The 24444-nt window shown below is 37.0% G+C and overlaps 1 protein-coding gene across 3 annotated transcripts in view; it reads right to left on the reverse strand.

Moving 5' to 3' along the window:
- Positions 1 to 278: 278 nt before the first annotated feature.
- Positions 279 to 24444, reverse strand: part of ROS1 (ROS proto-oncogene 1, receptor tyrosine kinase) — a 148630-nt gene continuing 124464 nt past the window's right edge. For all 3 annotated transcript variants that reach the window (XM_038000980.2, XM_038000982.2, XM_038000981.2), the window contains 5 exons: positions 24192 to 24289; positions 23262 to 23462; positions 22377 to 22511; positions 15020 to 15183; positions 279 to 1729 (listed from right to left, as the gene is read on the reverse strand). In XM_038000980.2, the coding sequence (XP_037856908.2) occupies positions 1419 to 1729; positions 15020 to 15183; positions 22377 to 22511; positions 23262 to 23462; positions 24192 to 24289 (909 nt within the window). In that variant the 3' untranslated portion in view covers positions 279 to 1418. The remainder of the gene's footprint in view (positions 1730 to 15019; positions 15184 to 22376; positions 22512 to 23261; positions 23463 to 24191; positions 24290 to 24444) is intronic.

The following is a 24444-nucleotide window of genomic DNA, read 5'->3' on the forward strand; positions in this document are numbered from 1 at the left end:
CATGATCTTCTTCCACAACAGATTTTAGCAAATGCTATAATCAAAATGTTCTTCTCTATATCTAGCAAACTTCCTAAATACTGCAACTGAATAACACAGAGAATGGCTTCATTGGTGTTGCTGTTAGAGCAATTGTGGCTTTAAGATTTAAATGGACAATTGCAAAATATATATATTGGTTTTAAGTTAAGGTGTTTTGCTGAACAGCTTTTTTTAATAATAGCTCTCATTTAGGTATTTATTTCTTCATGTGGCTGTTAAAAATCACACAGCTTGAATTAATATTGTATAATCACTTATATTTAATTTTAAGCATAATTCGATATAAAATGTAATCTTAAGTATTTTATGTATAAAATAGATATGGCAAATAGCAACCCTTATACTAGTTAATTTCCATAATAGCACACAAGTCAGAATGATTTTTATACAACTGAACATTACAGGATGCAAAACTTCAGGACTTAAAGATCTTCATAGTCTTATTTTCAATATGACTGAATCTACTGTTGTAAGCCTCAAAGATACAAAATATTTTACAGTAGTGATTAAAGACAATATATATTGGCCAGGCGCAGTGGCTCACACCTGTAATCCCAGCACTTTGGGAGGCCAAGGTGAGTAGATCATGAGGTCAGGAGTTCTAGACCAGCCTGGCCAATATGGTGAGACCTCGTCTCTACTAAAAATACAAAAATTAGCTGGGTGTGGTGGCACACGCCTGTAATCCCAGCTACTTAGGAGGCTGAGGCACCAGAATTGCTTGATCCCAGGAGGCAGAGGTTGTGGTGAGCCAAGATCGTGCCTTTGAACTCCAGCCTGGGCAACACAGCGAGACTCCGTCTCAAAAATAAAAACATAAAAAATAAGAAAAAGATAATATATATCATTGCAGTAATAGCTTTCCAAGTGATATCTCATGTCACAGGTGCTGGTTTCTTCTGTATGTGTCGAATTATTTCTCATTTCCTCAGTCCCATTTGAGATTATCTGTAGTTCAATTGACCCCTTGAGCCTACTACTTAGCCTCTTCTTCAGATCCCTGAACACACCTATTCTGTCTCTAAACATGTGGCCAAGATAATTTTATTACAGCCCAAACTGAAAGGTGGGTAAGAGTCTAAAGCACCTCAAGGGAGAGGGAGAGCAGTGTTTCCCTTCCAGACTTCTGAGTCTTCCTAAGCTTTCCACATGCTTAGTGTTCATCTCATAATTCTACTGAAAGTCAGGCAGCTGATATGGGGATTGCTACAACTGAAACCAAATGGCTCTCAGAACCAAGATAAGAACCCAGGAATGTTGCACTGTTTATTTGGAGTTATAGACCACCATGTCATTTATCATTCTAGTAGAGTTTTCTTTCAGTAACTACTGAATGAGAGTGTTTATCTCATCTCTGTATTTCCCAAACAACGCTATTAATCAGCCCCATCTCCATATCCAGTGTGAGAGAGACAGGCATAGTTCAGGCCTTCAGGCTTGCCAGGAGGGCAGTAAGCCACTTGTTTTTCTTGGCAGAAATCTTTGTCTGCATGTGGTTCCTTCTCTTCTTTCCTCAGACCACAAGATTTAGATTCCTGGGAGCCTAGGGGACCCTCAGACTTTTCTTCACCTTGGCCGCATTCTGTAGCAAGTACCATATAGTTTAACCCTTCTCGGTTCTTGGTTTCCATTAAAGCAACCGGCATAATGTCATCTGAATTCAAACAAATCACATCGCCATCTTCACCTGTGAAAAAAATATGAATGTTATTCTAGCATGTGTTTAAGTATTTATTGTAATAATATAAGGCTATATCAGAATTATAGCAACACCAACCTTATACATTTGTTCAGCAAACGTTTATGAGGACTACTAAGTGTTGCAAATACAAAGATAAATAAAACATGCTTCTTGTCCTTGAGGCTGCTGCAGTCTAGTAGGGAAGCAGATCAATTACTATAGAAGGTGACATGCACTTTAATAAAGGAATATTTTAAAATGTAGTAGGAGCACAGGGGTGATTAACACTGCCTTAATAAGCGGAGCAAGTCATGGTCTTTGTGATAAGACTTAATTGGCCCTAAGAGGGCCCTTTTTGTCTATTTACTTTTCATACTTCCACAGCAACTGAAATATCTACTTTTAAAGATTGGTTTTTTTAGATTTAGTAATTTTGCTAAATTAATTGCTTAATATAACATTTACTGATGACTACTACATTCCAAGCCTGTGTTCTAGTTATTGATGGATATAGCAATGAATGAAACAACATTTCTATGTTCAGCCCTGACTCACACCCAGGTCTGATGTATTTGTAATGAACTTAAATTGAAATATGAGGAAAATAACACAATTTAAAAAGACTAAGGGAGGTACCAGTGTACCTATTTTTCCAAACAAAAATTTAATGGATCTACCTATTTATTAAGTTTAACTGAACTACAAAGCTTATTTTATAAGAGCATATGAACTACATCCCTTCTCCCCATATCATTAGGTATGCATTTCCTTTGTGCGGACCCTCCGAACTGCTGAAGAACAAGATAGCCAAGCTACAGGTTCACAGGCTCATTGGTATCATCTAATTTTCCTCTTCATTGTTCAAACATCATTATAGCATAGTTCAAAACACATGAATAGTTAGATGTGTTGTAAAATTATCTCCCTAATAGAAAGAACTTTATCAGATGCCAAGTTTGGTTAGTACCTGGGTATTGAACACCTGCGGAAGGTATTCAACACCTGTGGAAGGTATTCAACTGTTATGATTATTGCCAATATGCACTAATAGCCATTAAGATGTCCATAAGAATAACTTGGTATATGTAATAATAGCGATGAAAAATGTTTTTAAATGTTAGGAAAAAATAAGATATTTAACTTTAAGTAGTACACTAATCCAATAATTGGGGAAAGTAGGAGGTTCTTAACAGGCTTAAAGAAATCAGGCTAAAGGAAAGTTTAAAATTTCAACAAAAACTTAAATCTACAATATAGTCTACCCACTCATATCAGCTATTTCATTGTCATACCTTTAATCCATGAATGAGCATATTGGAAAACTTCCTACCAAAAAATGATTTTAATTTTTAAACTTTCTGCTTGTTGAGTTGTCTGAAAAATAATATTTTATATGAGGCAAATAAATTCTTTTTGCAAATTCTGTTGTCATGTGTCAAAGAAAAATCATTAGCTAACTACTTTATTGGTTTATAGTACTTGTAGCAATATTTAGTAACTTGACCCTGGCAAGCTCTCAGCAATTAGTACATCTTCTTGTTGCAAAAAGAGCTTACAAGAGATTGCGATAGTAGAGATATGTTGTCTTGTTTGTTTGTTTTTGTTTAAAAATCATTTAATAAGTAGTCTATGGGTCAGATCTTAAAGCAGGTATCCTGAACAAAGATAGCATGCACTCGGCAACCTCTTTAAGAGAGAAATATTAAAATAAAGACTTCCAAGTAAGACGGGGTATTTACAGACTAGACATATGCCGGCTGACTAGCTATGTTTAGAACAGCAGAGGAGCATTTAGATTTGTTTCCTGTAGAACTCTCCGGGACTGATGAGGTGATGTTTACACAAATGTTTGGATGAAGTCACTGGGATATTTTTACTAGATGCCCAGATATGTTACTAATCTTCTCTCTCTATCCCCTTTCCACCCCATTAGGTCAGTAGGACCATAGGGTAGGCATGGTATTATTGCTCCCTGTTTTCCTAAGCACCCCCACTTTTTTGCTTAAAAAAGTCCTTTCAATAGCTTTTTTTATCTACTTACATATCTCCAACAACAACAATGAAGATACTCATTTTATTGCTTTGCTAAATATGCCCACCAGTCCACAAAGCAGTAAGCTATTATTAAACACATTCTTTTTTATTGAAAATATAATTAAGTTTAGGTTTGCCTTGAAGGTTCTGTTCCACTATTTCTATCCTTTGCAGATATGCAAACTCTGCTTTAGTTCAATGTCTTCTCTCTTCCCTGCCTCTCTTGTTCGGTCGCAAACTCAATTATTAATTTAGTGATTTCCACATCTCTTTTCATTCCTTATCTTCAGGATTTACATTCATTGTAAATAATACAATAGTAATTTCCCTTTTCCTAAAATTTTATTTCTGTCATGGCCCAGAAATTCTTCTTTCTAAATTGTAATAGTTTGATGATATTCCCTGTTAAATTCTTCCTGCATCATTACTTTTAATATTTGTCTGCTTCTCTATTGTTATGAATATTATTTAGAATTTTAATTCTTTCTGCCAACAAGTTGGTACCTAAATAGATTTGGTATAATCCTAAAAAATGGTGTATATTTTCTAGCAGGTCATAAAGTAATCATTGCTTTCATTATACCTAGCTGTGCAGTACACTATTGATAGCATAACTGGGGATATCATGTGGGTCATTTCCCTACTACAGCCAGGGATTTGTGAAGGCTGAGAGGAAAGGCTCAACAATGGAGACAAATTCTAGCCCTATTTCAGCAGTATGATTATGAGCAAGTTACTAAACCTCAGTTTTCTCATCTGTAAAATCGTGATACAGTAATACCCACTTCATAAGGCTTTTGTAAAGATTTAATGAGTTAACCTACATAGCACAGTGAGTGGCACATGGAAAAGTACTAAAATAAAATTAGCTACTATTCTGATTAAAAGCCTTTCACAGAGGTATTTTATTCTTTATATTGAGTGTGAGCATTGTTTATTACCTATCTCAGCCTCATAGATGAACTATGCAATGCAAAATGGTGAAAAGATTTTCTCAAGGGTCCATGGAGACTTCAAGTAGAACCTAAGGTGAAGCTAAGCTCTCAGGCCTGCTAATACCCATTATGGTAGCCTCTGTGATCTTTTTTTTTTTTTTAGATGGAGTCTCACTCTGTCGCCCAGGCTGGAGTGCAGTGGCGCGATCTCGGCTCACTGCAAGCTCTGCCTCCTGGATTCACGCCATTCTCCTGCCTCAGTCTCCCGAGTAACTGGGACTACAGGCGCCTGCCACCATGCCTGGCTAATTTTTTCTATTTTTCAGTAGAGATGGGGTTTCACTACGTTAGCCAGGATGGTCTGGATCTCCTGACCTCATGATCCGCCTCCAAAGTGCTGGGATTACAGGCGTGAGCCACTGTGCCTGGCCCTCTGTGACTTTTATAATATGTCTTTGTACATTAGAAGGAAAGGATTCCAGGAGCAAAGAGTTGAATTTCAGAATATGAATCAACCGCAAAATCTGTGCAACCCTCTGGATTGCTTTCCCTCTCTGCAGCATTTGTTCACTCTCTCCTTTCTAAGTCTCTCTTCTCTGGGTTTCCATAACAACACTCCCTATGGCTTTCCTCTTCCCTTTCTGGCTGCTCCTCCCCATGTCCACCATCTTTGTAAGCCCCTCCTGTACTGGCTGTTCTCTGGGTTCCATCCACTTGTCACTCTCTTCTTATTTCATACACTCTAATTTAATGACTTCATCTGCACCCTGGAATTCAACCACCTATATTTACAGGACAGACCTTTCAACTGAGTATGACCCCATATCTTGACTGTGTCCTGGACTTACCCACTTAGATATGCCACAGCCAACTCAAACCAAACATATGCAAAACTATTCCTCTTCCTATGTTCCTCATCTCCAGGAATATAGTGTTGGTTTTTACCAACTTCCTCCTTTCTCTTTTTCACCCACTTAATTGCCAAGTCCAATAGCATCTACCTCTATGGTAACTCCAGACTCTCTTGTGTTCTCTCTACACCTGTTACCACTCATTAATTCAGCTTTCATTATTTTTCATACCTTACTTTTGATTAGTGTGACCAATAACCCTCCAATTTTATCACTTGCCACATTCTCATGTATAATAAACTAAGTGCAGTTCTATGAATATCTCATTCTCTATTATTCCCTGCTTTTCTACATGCTGCTCCTTTTATCCTAAAATACATAGGATACCTCAGCTTCCTTTTTTCATTCTCAGCTTCTAAGTAGGTCTCAGCTTAGACGTAACTTCCTCCCCATGGCTTTTCTTGACTGTCCCTCTGCCATAGTGTAGACTTGGCATCCTTCCTCTGGACTCCCACAGAACATGGATTTCCTCTCAATAACAACATAGAATGCTCATTCTCCTGGATTCTGGCAGAAGATGTAATACAAAATCATCTTCTCACTAAATCCTTAAAAATAAGCCTATTTGTAAGAAAAAAGTGCTGGAGAACCTACTAGAGAATCTACAGCCCACCAATTCCTTTAGATTACCTAAATTTAATATCTGAATTCAGATAGTATATATACAAACATACATAAATAAGCATTTCTGTAAATGGCTATATATGCACATACAATATCTGCAAATGTATAACCAAATTGTTAGCTGTGGCTAGCACTGGGGAGTGAGATAAGGATGAATTAGGAAACTTTTACTTTTTAGACTGCTTAAATAATTTTATATTTTTTATAATAAACATAAATTACTTTTACAATAAAGATCTTTAAAACGTAGATACAGTTATAAAATAATATAGCAAGAACAGTTACTGAGATTAATTACTGGAAAAGTTACAAGAAAAACAGAAAGGAATCAGGAGTCATTTTTTTTTTTTTTTTTTTTTTTTTTTTTTTTTGAGACGGAGTCTCGGTCTGCCGCCCAGGCTGGAGTACAGTGGCCGGATCTCAGCTCACTGCAAGGTCCGCCTCCCGGGTTCCCGCCATTCTCCTGTCTCAGCCTCCCGAGTAGCTGGGACTACAGGCGCCCGCCGCCTCGCCCGGCTAGTTTTTTGTATTTTTAGTAGAGACGGGGTTTCACCGTGTTAGCCAGGATGGTCTCGATCTCCTGACCTCGTGATCCGCCCGTCTCGGCCTCCCAAAGTGCTGGGATTACAGGCTTGAGCCACCGCGCCCGGCCAGGAGTCATTTTTATGGTTGTTGTAAAATAACATAAAAATTATTTTTTAACATTTAAGAAGTTCATGATTGTGTTAATTAATAAAGTCTATAAAATTATAATCACAAAGAATTTGAGCCTTATCAGTCAAAAATGTTGAGCCTTGTTTGTTGCTTTCAATGATAAGAGCACACTAATATCCCTGATGAACACAGATGCAAAAATTCTCAACAAGATACTGGCAAACCAAATCCAAGAGCACATGAAAAAGATAGTACACTATGATCAAGTAAGATTTATCCCAGGTATGCAAGGATAGTTCAACATATGTGTATATGTTGAAGACGCATGATACATTACATCAACAAAATGAAAGACAAAAACCATATGATCATATCAGCAGATGCAGAAAAGGCATTTGATAAAATTTAGCATCCTTTCATAATAAAAGCTTTCAACAAATTAGGCATGGAAGGAACATATCTCAAAATAATAAAAGCTATATATGACAAATCCACAGCCAACATTGTACTAAATGGGGGAAAGTTGAAAACATTTTCTCTAATAACTGGAACAAGATAAGGATGGCCACTTTCACCACTCTTATTCAACATAGTACTGTAAGTCCTAGCCAGAGCAACCAGGCAGGGGAAAGAAAATAAAAAGGCATCTCATAAAAGGCATTCACAGATGATACTATCTTATATGTAGAAAAACCTAAAGATTCCACAAAATGTGTCTTCAACATATACACATATGTTGAACTATCCTTGCATCCCTGGGATAAATCTTACTTGATTGTAGTATACTATCCTTTCCATGTGCTCTTGGATTTGACTTGCCAGTATTTTGTCGAGAATTTTTGCATCTGTGTTCATCAGGGATATTAGCGTGCTCTTATCATTGAAACTCTGAGATTTGATAAATAAATTCAGTAAAGTTTCAGGATACAAAATCAATGTACAAAAATTCAGTGCATTTCTATATACCAAAAATAATCTAGCTGAGAATTAAATCAAGAAGGCAATGCCACTTACAAGAGCCACAAAAAGAATGAAATAACTAGGAATATGTTAACCAAGGAGATGAAAATTCTCCACAAGGGAAACTACAAAACACTGATGAAAGAAATTGTAGGAGGCACAAACAAATGGAAAAAGATTCCATGCTCAAGGATTGGAAGAATCAATATTGTTAAAATGACCATACTGTCCAAAGTAATCTACATATTCAATGCAATCCCTATCAAAATACCAATGACATTCTTCACAGAAATAGAAAAAAATCCTAAAATTTATGTAGAACCACAAAAGACTCAGAATAGCCAAGGCTATCCTAAGCAAAAGGAACAAAACTGTAAGAATCACATTACTGGATTGAAATTATACTACAGACCTATAGTAACCAAAACAGCATGGTACTGGCATAAAATCTGACACATAGACCAAAGGTACATATACAAAATGGAATACTATTTAGCCATAAAAAAGAACAGAATAAAGGACACAGAAATAAATTCGCACACCTACAGTGAAATCATTTTTTACAAAGATGCCAAGAATGTATACTGGGGAAAAGACAGTCTCTTCAATAAATGCTGCTGGGAAAACTGAATATCCATATACAGAAGAATAAAACTAGACTCCCCTCTCTCTACATATACAAAAATCTAAAAATGCATTAAAGATTTGAATCTAAGACTTCAAACCATGAAAATACTACAAGAAAAGACTGAGGAAAATCTCCAGGACATTGGCTGGGGCAAAAATTTCTTGAGCAACACCCCACAAGCACAGGCAGTCAAAGCAAAAATGGACAATTGGGACCACATCAAATTTTAAAAGCTTCTTCACAGCAAAGGAAACCATCAACAAAATGAAGAGACAATCCACAGAATGGAAGAAAATGCTTGCAAACTACCCATCTGACAAGGGGTTAATAACCAGAATACATAAAGAGCTCAAATAACTCAATAGGAAAAAAGCTAATAGTCTGATCAAAAAATGGGCAAAAGATTTGAATAGACATTTCTTTTCTTTTATATCTAGAATATACAAAACTTTATTTAATAATAAGGTAACGACAACCAAATAGAAAAATGGTCAAGAGACTTGAACAAGTACTTTCCCATTTAGGATTTCCCAGTGGCCAATAAAAAAGAAAAGAAAAAAAGAAAAAGTACTCAGTTTTTCTTATAATAGCACTGGGCTTATTCTCATTCTCGGCAGATTGTTTCTACACTTTGAATGAACATATTAATATTAACCATATCTTTTATTTTTTTGTATTCTGATGTTTTGACATTCTGGTGTTTTGCTGACCCTAGAAGCACAGCCCCTCTCAGTGTTTGCCCATTTCTAGAGCTAGTAAACAACTGGCCTTGAAATGTACTTTTCAAATGCAGATCAACCAATCCAGACCCCACACCCCAACCACCTCCTTTTTTAAGCTCTTACTCTCCATACCACTATTTACCTGTGCTAATCACCCCAGAGATAGGTATCAGAAAACTAGGGTCAGCCCTTATGTCCCAGAGCTTCCTGAAATCGTGAATAGACATTTCTAATAAAAAGAAATACAAATGGCAAACAGCATGTGAAAAAAATGCTCAACATCATTGATCATCAGAGAAATGCAAACCAAAACTACATTGAGATATCAGCTCAGTCAAGTTAAAATGGCTTACATTGAAAAGACAGGCAACAACAAATGCTAGCAAGGATGTGGAGAAAGGGAATCCTCATACACTGTTGGTGGGAATGTAAATTAGTACGACCACTATGAAGAACAGTTTGGAGGTTCCTCAAAAAACTGAAAATAGATCTACCATTTGATTCAGCAATCCCACTGCTGGACAGATGCCCAAAAGAAAGGAAATCAGTACATCAAAGAGATATCTGCACTCCTGTGTCTACTGCAGTACTGTTTACAATAGCTAAGATTTGGAAACAACCTAAGTGTCCATCTGTAGATAAATGGATAGGCCAGGTGCAGTGGCTCACGCCTGTAATCCCAGCACTTTGGGAGGCCAATGTGGGTGGATTACTTGAGGTCAGGAGTTCTAGACTAGTCTGGCCAACATGGTGAAACCCAGTCTCTACTAAAAAAAATACAAAAATTAGCCAGGTATGGTGGTGTGTGCCTGTAGTCCCAGCTATTTGGAATGCTGAGGCATGAGAATCGCTTGAAACTGAAAGGGGCAGGTTCCAGTGAGCCAAGATCATGCCATTGCTTTCCAGTCTGAGCGACAGAGTGAGACTGTCTCAAAAAAAAAAAAAAAAAGATAAATGGATAAAGAAAATGTGGTATATGCATATAGTACAGTGGAGTACTATTCAGCCATAAAAGCAATGAGATCCTGTCATTTGCAAGAATGTGGATGGAACTGGAGATCATTATGTTAAGTGAAATAAGCCAGGCACAGAAAGATAAATATCTCGTGTTCTCACTTATTTGTGAAATATAAAAATCAAAACAATTGAACCCATGAAGACAGAGAGTAGAAGGACGGTTACCAGAAGCTGGGAAGGGTAGTAAGGGACAGGGCGGGAGTTGGGGATGGTTATTGGGTACAAAAAAGAGAATGAATGAATAAGACTAAATATTTGATACCACAATAGGGTAACTATAGTCAATAATAATTTAATTGTACATTTTAAAATAACTAAAAGTAAAAAATTGGTTCGTAACACAAAGGATAAATGCTTGAGGGTGGATACTCCATTCTCTATGATGTGATTATTACACATTACATGCCTGTATCAAAACATCTCATGTGCCCTATAAATATATACATCTACTATGTACCCACAAAAATTAAAAAAAAAAATTTTTTGAGACAGAGTCTCGCTCTGTTGCCCAGGCTGGAGTGCAGTGGCGTGATCTTGGCTCACTGCAAGTTCTGCCTCCCGGGTTCACGCCATTTTCCTGCCTCAGCCTCCTGAGTAGCTGGGACTACAGGAGCCTGACACCATGCTCGGCTAATTTTTTTTTTTTTTGTACTTTTACTAGAGACAGGGTTTCACCGTGTTAGCCAGGATGGTCTCAATCTCCTGACCTCGTGATCCGCCCACCTTGGCCTCCCAAAGTGCTGGGATTACCTGTATGAACCACCACACCCAGCCAAAAATAAATTAAAAAAAAAACAAATAATACTACACGGCTATAGTAATCAAACAGTATGGTACTGATATAAAAATAAACACATAGTTTAATGGAACAGAATCCAGAATCCAGAAATAAAGCCACATATTTACAGTCAACTGATCTTTGGCAAAGTCAACAAGAACACATACTGGGGAGAAAAACACCCCTTTCAATAAATGGTGCCAGGAAAATTGGATATACGCAAAAGAATGAAACTGGACCCTTACCCTCACCATATACAAAAATTAATTTACGATGAATTAGAAGACTTACATGTAATACATGAAACTATGAAAATACTTACATGTAATACATGAAACTGTGAAAGAAAGCCTAAGGAAAACTCTTCTGGATATTGGTCTAGGCAAAGAATTCATGACTTAGACACTGAAAGCACAGGCAACATGAACAAAAATAGACAAATGTGACTTAATTAAGCTAAAAAGCTTGTGCAGAAAAAGAAATAATCAATGGAATAAAAAGACAATCTGCAGAATGGGGGAAAATATTTGCAAAATATTCACTCAACAGGGGTCTAATATCCAGAACATACAAGGAATTCAAACACTCAACAACAACAAACAAGCAATCCCATTAAAAAGTGGGCAAAAGATGTGAATAGGTGTTTTATCAAAAGAAGACATACAACTGACCAACAGGTATATAGAAAAATGCCCAACGTCCCTAATCACCAAAGAAATGCATATTAAAATAATAAGATATCATCTTCCCCCAGTCAGAATGGCTACTATTAAAAAGTCAAAAATAATAGATAGGCGAGGATGCAAAGAGGAACACTTACATGCTGTTGGTGGGAATGTAAATTAATACAACTTTTATGGGAAACAGTACGGAGATTTCTCAAAAAGTTAAAAATACAATCTAGCAACCAATCCAGCAATTCCATTACTAGGTATCTACCCAAAGGAAAAGAAATCATTATATCAAAAACATACTTACACTCATATGTTTATCACAGTACTACTCATAATAGCAAAGGTATGGGATCAACCTAGTGTCTATCTATGGATGACTGGATAATGAAAATGTGGTATAGACAATGAAATACTATTCAGCCACTAAAAAGGAATGAAATCATGTATTTTGTAGCAACATGGATGAAACTGGAGGCAATTATCTTAAATGAAATAAGTCAAACACAGAAAGACAAATATCACATGTTCTCACTCATCAGTGGGGTTGAAACAACATGTACACATAGAGGTAGAGTATGAAATGACAGACAATGAAAACTTGAAAGGGTAAGGTTGTGGGAGAGTGAATAAGAAATTACTTAATGGGTACAAGGTACATTATTCAGGTGACAGATACCCTAAAACCCTGACTTCACTACTAAATAATCTTGTACCCCATAAATTCATAGAAAAAAATAAGAGGAGTGATATAGTCAAGAAAATGTGCTTTCAATGCCAAGCAAGCAAAACCATGTTCTGCCTGCCTTTCATATATGTCTATATTCAATTCAACCCAGTTACTGTTATCTATCTTAGGAACAAAAGATTTAATTTTACATGTTGGCAAACTGCTCTGCATGATTTTTCCTCTAAAGTTTCCATAAGTGAAGTTATGACAAATAAGAACCAGGCCAGACTGGAGCAGATTAAAATGGCTTGAGCAGAACAGTATTATTAAATAGTGAACTGGTGACACCAGTATTTCCTATGGATATATATATATAGTCTTATGACAAGGACAACTTTCAATATCACCAGTAAAAGCCAGTTTACTACTAAATTTGGCAAACAAAATTAAAGAAACTGATTCTAGCTTCCAAGAGAAAGAAATACTCTCACCTCTTGTTTTTCTTTAAAGCAGACAAATGAACACATTAAATACAGGTGCTTACACTATGCCTTGCCCCCAAATCAGTAAGTATCTGTTGAAATAATTTTTTTAATTATCAAAATTTTATTCAGAGAAATGTCTCATTAAGTAAATGCTTAGAAAATGACAAGGCCTTAATAGTGTCTAGAATGGCTTAAGGGTATGTTTGCCTAATCCTATGTGATCTTCATATAGGCAAGTATATATGTAGAACCCCCCAAAGGATGGAGTTGCTGTGCCAGTTATAATACCCTAGTGTTCTGCCATTGGCATTCTTAGAATCAGCTCTGTCCAGGGTGATAGTGAGTAGAAACAATGTGAGACTATTAACAAGGTTTACTCTAATGAGGGTTATGACACATGGCCAAGGCATGTGCAGCCCTTTCCAATCTGTCGCTTAGCAGTTTGTGTTAAAGAAGTTACATGATTAGAGTTTTATGCTCATATAATGGATCCAAAGTCACCCAAAGTATGTAGTAAGATGTATAGACAAGTAGATGTCTGTCCATGGGCTTCTTCTTTTTATCTGCTATTAGTCAAGTGCATCACTCGAGGTGAAGGTCTCATGTGAGAGTGATCTGACTTCAACATCTGCCACCCACTGATCACCAGGGTTGATTCAGCTGATGTCTGGCTACACTGGTGTCCCCTTTCTCCACTGTTCCATGAGTAGCCCTCCTCAAGTTGAAAACTTGGTTGAAGAGGATGACCTTCCCTGATAGGAGAGGACCATTCTTTAATAAAGATGTGCAAGTAGCTCTGTAAGCTCTCAAGGTAAAGATGTCTCCTGCACTCAGTCTTATAGTCAGTCACTGCAAACAGCAAGAAGCCTAATTTCTGAGAGATTCTAAGTTGTGATCCATCTTGCCAGTTTAGTTTGTAAGCAAGGACATCTGCATTTAAATAAACAAAGGGCCTGGCAAACTTTTAATAACAAGAAGTTCTAGATCAGCTGAAGGAGAAATATTTTAAATTCATTTTTCTGCAGCCAATTAGGCACACATACAGTAAATGTGACTTTAGAAATGAATTAAGTGACTACTGTATTTTAAGTCTGTTTACATTTAACTAAAAGGCTTAGTCTGTCCATCATAGTAGAATGGTTCCAGAATTTATTTATTTACTTTATTTTATTTTTTTTTTGAGACAGCGTCTCGCTCTGTCACCCAGGCTGGAGTGCAGTGGTGCCATCTCAGCTCACTGCAAGCTCTGCCTCCCGGGTTCATGCCATTCTCCTGCCTCAGCCTCCCGAGTATCTGGAACTACAGGCACCTGCCACCACGACAGGCTAATTTTTTTTTTTTTTTTTTTTTTTTTTTGGTATTTTTAGTAGAGATGGGGTTTCACTATGTTAGCCAGGATGCTCTCAAGCTCCTGACCTCATGATCCACCTGCCTCAGCCTCCCAAAGTACTGGGATTACAGGCTTGAGCCACCATGCCTGGCCCAGAATATTATTATCTTAATCACCAAATACTAAAGTCATAGAATCAGACTAGATCTTAGCAAGACCTGATCCACTACAATAATCACAGCAAAATAACTCATCAGTTGGAAGCAAAGGATTAGATATATACATAGCAACATGGATAGACCTTAAAAATACAGTGCTTAATGAAAACAGGAAGAAAAAGGCATTCATTTCACAAAAAACAATACACATTTTGCAGGAAAACATACAAATGAAAAGATACACACTAAAGACATTCGAATGGTTGCCTGACGGGGAGGGAGGAAGTTGAAGAGGAGAGGAATATGGGGATAAAATGGCTAAACAAACAAACAAGATAGGAGCTCTGCATAGGCCAATGATGATAATGTACCATAAGCAGAGTCTGTAATTAACTCTGTACTCAAGGTCCAAACTGGTGTGTAGGGGGAGAAGAGGAGAACAGACCTTATGGAAATATAGTCTAACATGTTAATTCTCCTCCTTACTATCTTAGATTATAAATCCAGGGGCCATAGCACTATCTTTTATTTTTTCAATTTAGTGCATAATACAAATAATTTTCACAGAGGAACGCAATAAACACTTAATTATGATAACAAAGGTGCCAGTATATTATTCTTTTTGCCTACCCCAGAATGCTTTCTGTGTACATTCCATTTTAACCTTGTTCAGTTCACAGTGCAGAGAAAACTAGAATATTCTGAAGAATCAAACTTACCTTCAAAGTTTTCATTTATGACTCCACTGGTGTTTGCTTCATCTCTGCACTGATAAATACTATTTAAGAAAAAATTTCTGAATAACTGAAGTTGGTCCTGAATTCTATGAAAAGTAGGCCTTTGGTCAGGTTCTTGAGCCCAGCATTGGGTCATTAAATTCCACCTAAATATGCAGGGAAATATGGGAAAGTAAATAGAAATTGGATATAATTACTGATAACCCAGGTAGGGTCATTTTAGAAAGGAAAGAATCCAAGTTATTGCCAGTTTTCCTTAATTAATATAAACGAATTATGACAAAGGCTTTGGTTTCTTATTTAAGAGTGGCTTTTAACACCACTACGTTTATTAGACATCATCTTTTTTTTGAAAAGGTGACATTATTTTAACAGTTATTATTCCAAATAAATAGATGGATAAGTAGATGGTGGCAAAATGTCTACTCAACACTCAACTACTCAAGGTGAAGGTCTCATGTGAAGGTGATCTGGCTTCATCCTTGCCACCCACTGATCACCAGAGTTGATTCAGCTGATGTCTGGCTATACAGGTGTCCCCTTCCTCCAGTGTTCCATGTGTAACCCTCCTTAAGTTGAAAACTTGGTTGAAGAGGATGACCTTCCTTGATAGAAGAGGACCATTCTTTAATCAAGGGTGTTTAAGTAGCTCTTTAAGCTCTCAAGGTAAAGGTCTCACCTGCACTGTCAGTCTTATAGTCAATCATAATGTATCAACACATAAAGAAACTAATAGCTATAAAAATTGTTGAAAGGCAAAATTCATCACACCTCAACTCATATAAGCAGGAAAATTGTAAGTATTTTATATTGTTTGTAATTAACTAGGTCTTTCTCAGAGTCCCTACCTAGCATAAGAAAAGAAACTTCATTTAGTACAATGTTGTTTATAACTTAGTCTCACTATTTTAAACAATCTTTTTAAGTATTATTCAGTCTTTTCTGGATAATAACCCAACCTTTCTTATTTTCAGGCCATCCCCACTCCTTCTGCCTTCCTTTCTAAGGTAGTATCAGGATATATGTTGGGTACAAGGTTTATGTGACTTGTAGAGGCATGGTGAAGAATCCTGTGAATCCCACTGTGCCCTCCAGATCTTTACTAGTCTCAGTGACTAATCCAGAATTCATTAAGGAGTAACTGATCTGACCCAGCCTAGGCGTCAGCCCCTGTTGGCAATCTGTGAATTCCTTACCTATTATTTTGACGTTTCCCCACTAAAGTGGTCCACCCTTGTCTCTCTCTAGCTGTAGGATTTTCAGATGCTATGAAACCCTATACATGCTCTCAAGGCCCAGGGAATCCATTCTTGTTTCTGCTGTAGGCCCACAGGGAGGTACTTGGCAGAATCTCTAGCTCTCAACAAAATGTTCACCCAATATAGGAAACAAAGGAAGTTTGGAAGCATAAGCTAGACATTTCCGTCTGGACAAGTCATTCTACCTTCTCGACAATGCTGAGTCTCCCATGTCAAAGTGAAGGTCCTCCACTCAATGATCTATTTGTAATTCTCCCGAACTAGGGGTGAGTGAGCAGTTAGTTTTGGTGGTACCCATCTCTTCTAATTGAAGCCTACAGAGGAGGTTTCCAAACCCAGATATCCAGTATCTCACCTTCCCACCTCTATCAAGTTCTCTTCTTTCTTCACTTCCTCAGGGCTTGGAAGGAATGAGGACTCTACTCACTACCTTTTTTAATTTGACTATCCTTATATAAAATTATATGTTTTTATAGAGACAATTAAAACCTAGTACTTGAAAAGGAGCTAAAGGACTTTAGATGCTCTCTATATTCCAAACCTGGTTTTCAAGCCTACTGACTTCTTATAAACAAGTACTTGCTCTCTTTTCTTTCTGGAGCTATATGGCAGATTGGATCAGGGAGAGAGAAGTGATAAAGAAACAGATTAGAAGGTACGTAAAGTATTAGTACTACTATATGAATAAATATACTCTTATAAATTATAAGTTCCTTGCAAAGTAATAAAGAAAACAAACACGAGTTCTAACAGACATGAAACAGTTTTGGAAAGTTGCTTACAGAAGGCCCCTCTGCAGAGGTGACATTTAAGCCAAAGAACTTTGTAAGAAAATAAGATACTAGTCATGGGAATAGGGTGTGGATGGGAGTCAGGGAACACACTACAAGTGGGGAAAGCATGTGTAAAGTCCTAAATTTGGAAAGAGCTTGGCACATTTTAGTACCTGAAAGAAAGCCAGTGTCGCCGAAGTGCAGTCATTGAGGGGAAAGGATGAGATGAGATCAGAGGAGGGAAGCGAGATCATGCAGGTCTCACAGGGCAGGGAAAGAGCTGGATTTTACAACACTACAAGGGGAAGCTTTTCAAGATTTTTAAGCAGACATAATCTTTATATTTTTAAAGGATTACTCTAGCAGATATGTGGACAATAAATTATAAAGGGGCAGGTTGGAAGCTATTAAAGAAGACTAGATGAGAGATAATGATTGTATGGACTGAGGTAATGCCTGTGGAGCTAGAACAAGATTATAATCACTAGGTAACGATGGCCCAGAAATCATTATAGGTATTGTATTTAAAATAGCTAGTATCCATTTGGGGAATTATAATGTAATCTCCATTCCATTATAATGTGGCAAGCAAACTCCACTTCCATTTATTTCGTTTCCTGACAAGCACCTCAGGTCAGAGTTGGTACTCCATATCAGAATAAATGGTATCAGGAAAAACTAATATGGGACTGTTTCAATGTATTGATCTGATGACTTTACATGTATTTCAAGGAATTTACATACCGGGTATACAGTGCCAAGCTTGGCTCTATATTTTAAAATTAGAATCATATCTGAGAAATAACCAAAAGACAACCTAATCTTTTACATATTTCTCTATAACCCGTGCCATTTAGAAATGGGGATGATACAAAGATGTCAATGAAGAATCATTAGACTTCTAAATGAGATATTATAATCAATGTCAGATCACAGAATTTAAAAAATAGAGTTTTGATGATTAAGAGTTGTCCTCAGAGTATAGAGGAAAAATGAAGAATTATAATTATCCATAGGAAGCATTTTATTTTTGAAAATAAAGTTGTGATTCAAAAATATTGCCAAGGCATAGATAGAATCTCTCAAGGTTGGTCATATTTCAATTAGGAGGTTTTTACAGTTGTCCCTCCTTATCAGTTTTGCTTTTTATGGTTTCAGTTAGTTGAGGTTAACCATGGTCCAAAAATATTAAATGGAAAATTCCAGAACTGAACAGTTCATAAGTTTTAAATTGCATGCCATTCTGAGTAGTGTAATGAAACATGAAACTGAGACATGAAACTATCCCTTTGTCCAGCATATCTATGCTGTATATGTTACCTATCCATTAGTTGACTAAGTTGTCAGATCAAGAAAACATAGTGTATATAAGGTTGGGTACTGATATGATTTGGCTCTGTGTCCCCACCCAAATCTCATGAAGAATTTTATCACCAGTATTGGAGGAGGGGCCTGGTGGGAGATGATTGAATCATGGGGGCAGATTTCCACCTTGCTGCTTTGGTGATAGAGTTCTTATGAGATCTGGTTGTTTAAAAGTATTCAGCACCTCCTTCTTTCTTACTTTTGCTCCCTCTCTTCCTCCTGTTCTGGCCATGGAAAGACTATGCCTGCTTCCCCTTCACTCTCTGCTATGATTGTAAGCTTCCTGAGGCCTCCCGAGCTGTGCTTCCTGCAGAGCCTGTGTAACCATGAGCCAATTAAACCTCTTATAAATTACCCAGTTATCTTTATAAATTACCTAGTTTCTTTGTAAATTACCAGCTCCTGATAGTAGTGTAAGAATGAACTAATACAGGTATTATTCTTGGTTTCAGGTATCCACTGGGGGCCTTGGAACATATCCCCCACAAAAAAAAAAGGCCATTGCCATACTTATTTATAACCTGATTTATTATGCAAAAAATCAAGATACTTAGTGAGATTATTTAGAAGGAGAGAAAGAAAAGGAAGAAAGAAGAGGAAGCCAGGGAAGAGGAAGGCAGGGGGAAAAAGAAACCATCCTTACAGCTGCCACTTAGCCACTTGCACATCACCCACTCATTCTACCTCCAAAAGTTTAGCCTCTTGTTTAATCTGTGAAATCCACTTAAGCAGAAATTCCTCTTTTTTTCATTTATGGAGGTTTTAATTTACATTTAATCCAATCATTACTCTGTACTTAATTTTCTGATGACAAACACATTTGGCCTGTTAATATATAAAACCTTCCTGTTCCACCATGCAGGGACAAATGAGGACTAAGAAAAGAGGAGCTATATAAAGCAATAGTCATCTAAAAGTAAAGAATAAAACTTGTGTTCTCAAACAGCAATGAATTGCCAATGGAATGAAATGAAGAGGCTTTTAATAATCCTAAATGTATTTCTTATATCTTGTAAGTAAATTAACAATGAAAACTATAGCCTTGGCATAGAGGATCTTCCCTTACAAATATGTCCTTGTCACCATTCTATATCATGCAGTGTATACTTGCACCAAGTTATAGTTACAAATATTCAAACATATTACTCTAAACAAATTTGCAGGTCCTTCAAGTTTGTTAAAATTTACCTGGGCTGGTTGTTTTGGCTCCAGAAAAATACTCATTATACTTGAAGTATCTCATTTGGCTAAGTAGAGGTTCCAATTCCTCCACTCACCATGCAAACCCTTTACAACTCTTTTCCTCAAGTTTTTTTTTTTTTTTTTCAAAATAGCACAGGACTCATTAGCTATATCCAGTGTTAGCCTCTATGAATATTAAAGACTTCGAATTCACAAAGCAGTTGAAGTTCGATACATGAAAACGTCATAGTATTTTTCAGTATTAAAGGGAAAAGTTTCTACAGTTATTTAAACAAAGTACATAAAATATAGACTTCAAAATTTTCCTTACTCATTATACCTAATCCTGGAGAGATCCAATTAGTATCCAGGTGTACACAGTTTTTAAGATGTAAAAATAACATGGTGAACCTCTGTGTTCTCCCATGGTTGCCTCCTACACCTGAGGGACTCTCCAGTAATTCCAGTTGCTACTGTGATATATCTATTATAAAACCCCAAAAAAGCTCTCACTTGAAGTAGATTGCCCTTTGATCCCATTTCTTCTCAGGAGTTGTGTGGTTGTTGTGCAAACTAAAAACTGAAGAGAATCCTGATGGCTGGGCTTTCTATCATACATCCCAGGATAGGAAAAGAAGGGTAGGAATGCTCTGAACCTGGCATTCCATTAATAGCTGAGTACAGCATAGCTATCTATGGGCTCCCCTGACCTAGAGTGCATCCAGGTGCTGAGTATTTAAGCAGTAAATGGAAGGTGTAGCAGGGCTCAGTGCAGACTTTCAACCCCCTAAGCTGGGCCTGTGATCTCAGAAAACTGTCTCAAATAAATATCAGTTCCCTCTGTACTCTAAGGAGAGTAGTTAATCTTTATCATGACAACTTAAGGCCATGGCCAGATTGAATGGTATTGCTGAGATCTCCATTTCCTAGCCCAGCTTGTTTTCCTGGTTGGCAATAGATCTTTAACCCTTCCCAGGGCTTGTTAGAATCCTGCAGCACTTGGAGGGCTTGATGCAGGGCTTATTTGTATTAATGATGCTCAAAGGAACTTCAAAACCAGAACATGAAAATTTAAAATTTTCATTTCAAATGAACTATATTTTTATTAAAACAATGGCAATTCAATCAATAAATTATTCAAGATAATACATTTTCCCACTCATAATCAGGAATACTTTTGTAGCGCTCCTCCTTCCTCCTTCTAGTTGCATTTTTTATACCTTTAGCTAAAGTTCAACTTGTCTACATTTTTCTGCTCCACAATACAGCAATTTGTTATTAACTTCCCTGCCCCGAACAAAATAATCAAACACATCAGTCAAAACTGATAGTTTAGTGATCAATTTCTAAGCTGCCTATCCAAAAATATTGCATGATTGTGATGAGGCACGTTAACCCTTGGGGAGAGAGTGGAATAAGTGATTAGTTTGTAAATATTTAGTTAAAATTTATTTTGTATTTAGGTATCCCGGGCTTTTTTCTTAAGCCCTACATGCAAGGTTTTCAAATGTTGTATAATTTCTTATCCTTAATTTATATAATTTTCACCATTTCTCCCCAAAATAATTATGAATCATTTTTTATGCACTATTATCTAATTTGGTCAGATGTGTGTGTATCTGATCTCTCTGTAAATATCCCAGAGATGATTAAGCTGAATCAGAAGCAAGTAGTGATTCCAATCTCCTTCAAGCTGGAAGATTTAAATAATACAAAAATATGCACCAGTAGAACATCTAACCAAGGTGCCCAGCTCTTAATCATCTTTTGGCTCAAGTCTGAATAATCCTCTAAATAACACAGCATAGTCAAGGCAGTACAACCATGGTGTGCATCCGCATACTGCTAATTCCTTTTGCACTTGCCTGTACCACACAGTTTAGCACTTTATTACATGTTGGCTTGGCATCCAACTGCTCCGTGTGGGTGTCTTTTCATTCAAAACACATTCTGAGATGCTGAAGAGCTGTGTCCCTGGTTTAAACACCTCTGTAATCCATACAATCCTTGGCATGTTATGGTGCACGTAGAGAGTTCATACTTACTTGCTCTTTTAGAAACTTCTTGGGTAAGACAATTCTTGGAAAAAGTTGTCAAGACTTAAATTTTGCTGAGACTTTCCACAAGGAGGCAGATTAATACTCAGAATAAAAACTTTTTTCCTTATAATTTGACTAAAAGTCACTCACTCCACTGAGAAATCACTATTAGAATTCAGTAATGGCCAGGATTCGCTAAAGTTACAATACTTAGTCATTTTTTTGTTATGTTCATAAACAGATCAAACTTGTATAATTTTTTAGTAATACTATTTCTTATTAGTCGATGTCAGCTATATCAACAAAGGCAATCCAACTTTTTAACAATATATTCTTATTTAGTATAATCTTTTAATATGTAGATTAAGATACTAGTCAGATCATATCTCCCAAAATAAAAGGCATACACGTGTGTATACTGTCTCTCTCTCTCTCTCACACACACACACACACAGAGTGCTTTTGTTAGAATTCACTTACCCAGAAGTATTTTACTCTCCAAAATTTTGTTTCTCAGTGAAATATCATTTGTATATAGAAATAAAAAGAAACCATAATGTATTCACAAACTGACACAATGAATTGATATTTTATGTGGGATATACAATGTTTAAGTTCCAGTTTTTATTTTAACAATTTAACAAACTGTATCAAGAGGCCTAAGATTGTATATGCACATGTTTTTGTTTGGGGGGTGCTTATGTTAACATAATTAACTTACAGATCATCGGGACAATTTCTTGGTGGCTCCAGTCTCCCTCCTGTTTGCACATAATTTAAAACATCAAGATTGGAATGAGCTGGATAAGGCTGATGACCAAGAGTTAAAATCTCCCAAATCAGAATTCCAAAAGACCTAAGAATAGTAGAGGGTTTGCTTTAATTATACTTATTACAAACACCAGGTTTACAGTAGTTTCTCCAACAACATTTTTCCTGGGGCTAGCAGGGTCTACTTTGTCAGGGTATTATTGGCCTCATAAAAGACAAATGGGAGATATAAAAGCAGGCTGACAAGAAAAACTAGAACAAGACACTGCGTATGAGCAAATACTTCAAAGGTGATAGGAAGGCTTGGAGGAGGCACACGTGCACACACAGACAGAGACACAGACTCATATGCGTACTCACATGCATGCACATCCATGCACATATACACCTATGCACACACAGAAAAAGACACACATGCACATGCATGCACACATACACGTATACACACACTCATACTCTGTTTCTCTCCCTGACTGAAACCCCGTTGTAGGCCTCCATTATCCAAGAATTTCAGAGCATTGACATGCAGACACACCTAAGGTTGAGCACAAAAACATTTCAGCATTTTCCTCCCAAGTTTGCAGGGGATAAAGTGCCAGTAAACATTGAGAGGGAAGGCATGAATAAAAATTGGCAGCACTGAGAAATTTTATCTCATTCGTAATTTTGCCTACGGCCAGCCCAACTAAAAAGTCATTGAACAAACCTTTACATTTTGAGCTGGTCTCTGGTCTTCTGTTTTCTCACATTAAAAAAGCAAGATTAGATGTCCTTTTAAAATCCCCTCTAACGTTTGATGATTCTGTCAGCTTACTCTGTGTCCTGTTAAACTTACCATACATCAGATTGCGTAGTGAAGATTCCATCCATCAAACTTTCTGGAGCCATCCACCGAACAGGGAGCAGGCCTTCCCCTCTCTTTCTGTAGTAATCATTTTTATAGATGTCTCTGGCGAGTCCAAAGTCCCCAATCTTCACTATCCGTGGACTGGTATAGTCTTTCACGGAAACAAGGCAATTTCGAGCTGCCAGATCCCTATGGCGGAAGTTATATTTAATAATAATAACAACAACAATAAAGTTCCAGAAATCAAACAAGTAACCATAGTAGGTCTGTAAAGAAAAGAAACTTTTTTTTTTTACTTTAAGTTCTGGAATACATGTGTTGAACATGAAGTTTATTACATAGGTATACATGTGCCATGGTGGTTGCTGCACCTATCAACCCGTCATCTAGATTTTAAGTCCTGCTTGCATTAGGTATTTCTCCTAATGCTCTCCCTTCCCTTGCCCCCGACCCCAGACAGGCCCTGGTGTGTGATGTTCTCCTTCCTGTGTCCATGTGTTCTCATTGTTCAACTCCCATTTATGAGTGAGAACCTGCTTTGGTTTTCTGTTCCTGTGTTACTTTGCTGAGGATAATGGTTTCCAGCTTCATCCATGTTCCTGCAAAGGACACGAACTTATTCTTTTTTATGGCTGCATAGTATTCCACGGTGTATATGTGCCACATTTTCTTTACCCAGTCTATCATTGATGGGCATTTGGGTTGGTTCCAAGTCTTTTCTATTGAAAATAGTGCTGCAATAGACATGTGTGTGCATGTGTCTTTACAGTAGGATGATTTATAAGAGAGACTTTTAATAGAAATTATTCCTAGTTTGAAGGAATTAAAATGTTTAATTATCTTGTGTGCTTTACCTGCACTTCAGGTGATTATTGTGCCAATATCCATAATAACCCTGTATCCAGAAGAGAACTGTACCTGTGAATGAAATGCATCTGCTCCAAGTAGACACAGCCTTTAGAAATATCTACACACAGGTCTACGAGGTCAACCAAGGTGAGTGAAGGACCATAAAACTGTAAGAAATGAAGGAAAAATTACAGGTAGTTTTCTAGTTTGCATGAAATATATACATACATGTGTGAATATAAGTGGATACATGTATATACATATACATGTATGTATGTGATGTTTTAAAGGGATTTTTAGTTACGATTATAAGAATTCAAAC

The sequence above is a fragment of the Chlorocebus sabaeus genome, chromosome 13 (genome assembly GCF_047675955.1).
Source record: "Chlorocebus sabaeus isolate Y175 chromosome 13, mChlSab1.0.hap1, whole genome shotgun sequence".
Classification (NCBI taxonomy): Eukaryota; Metazoa; Chordata; class Mammalia; order Primates; family Cercopithecidae; genus Chlorocebus; species Chlorocebus sabaeus.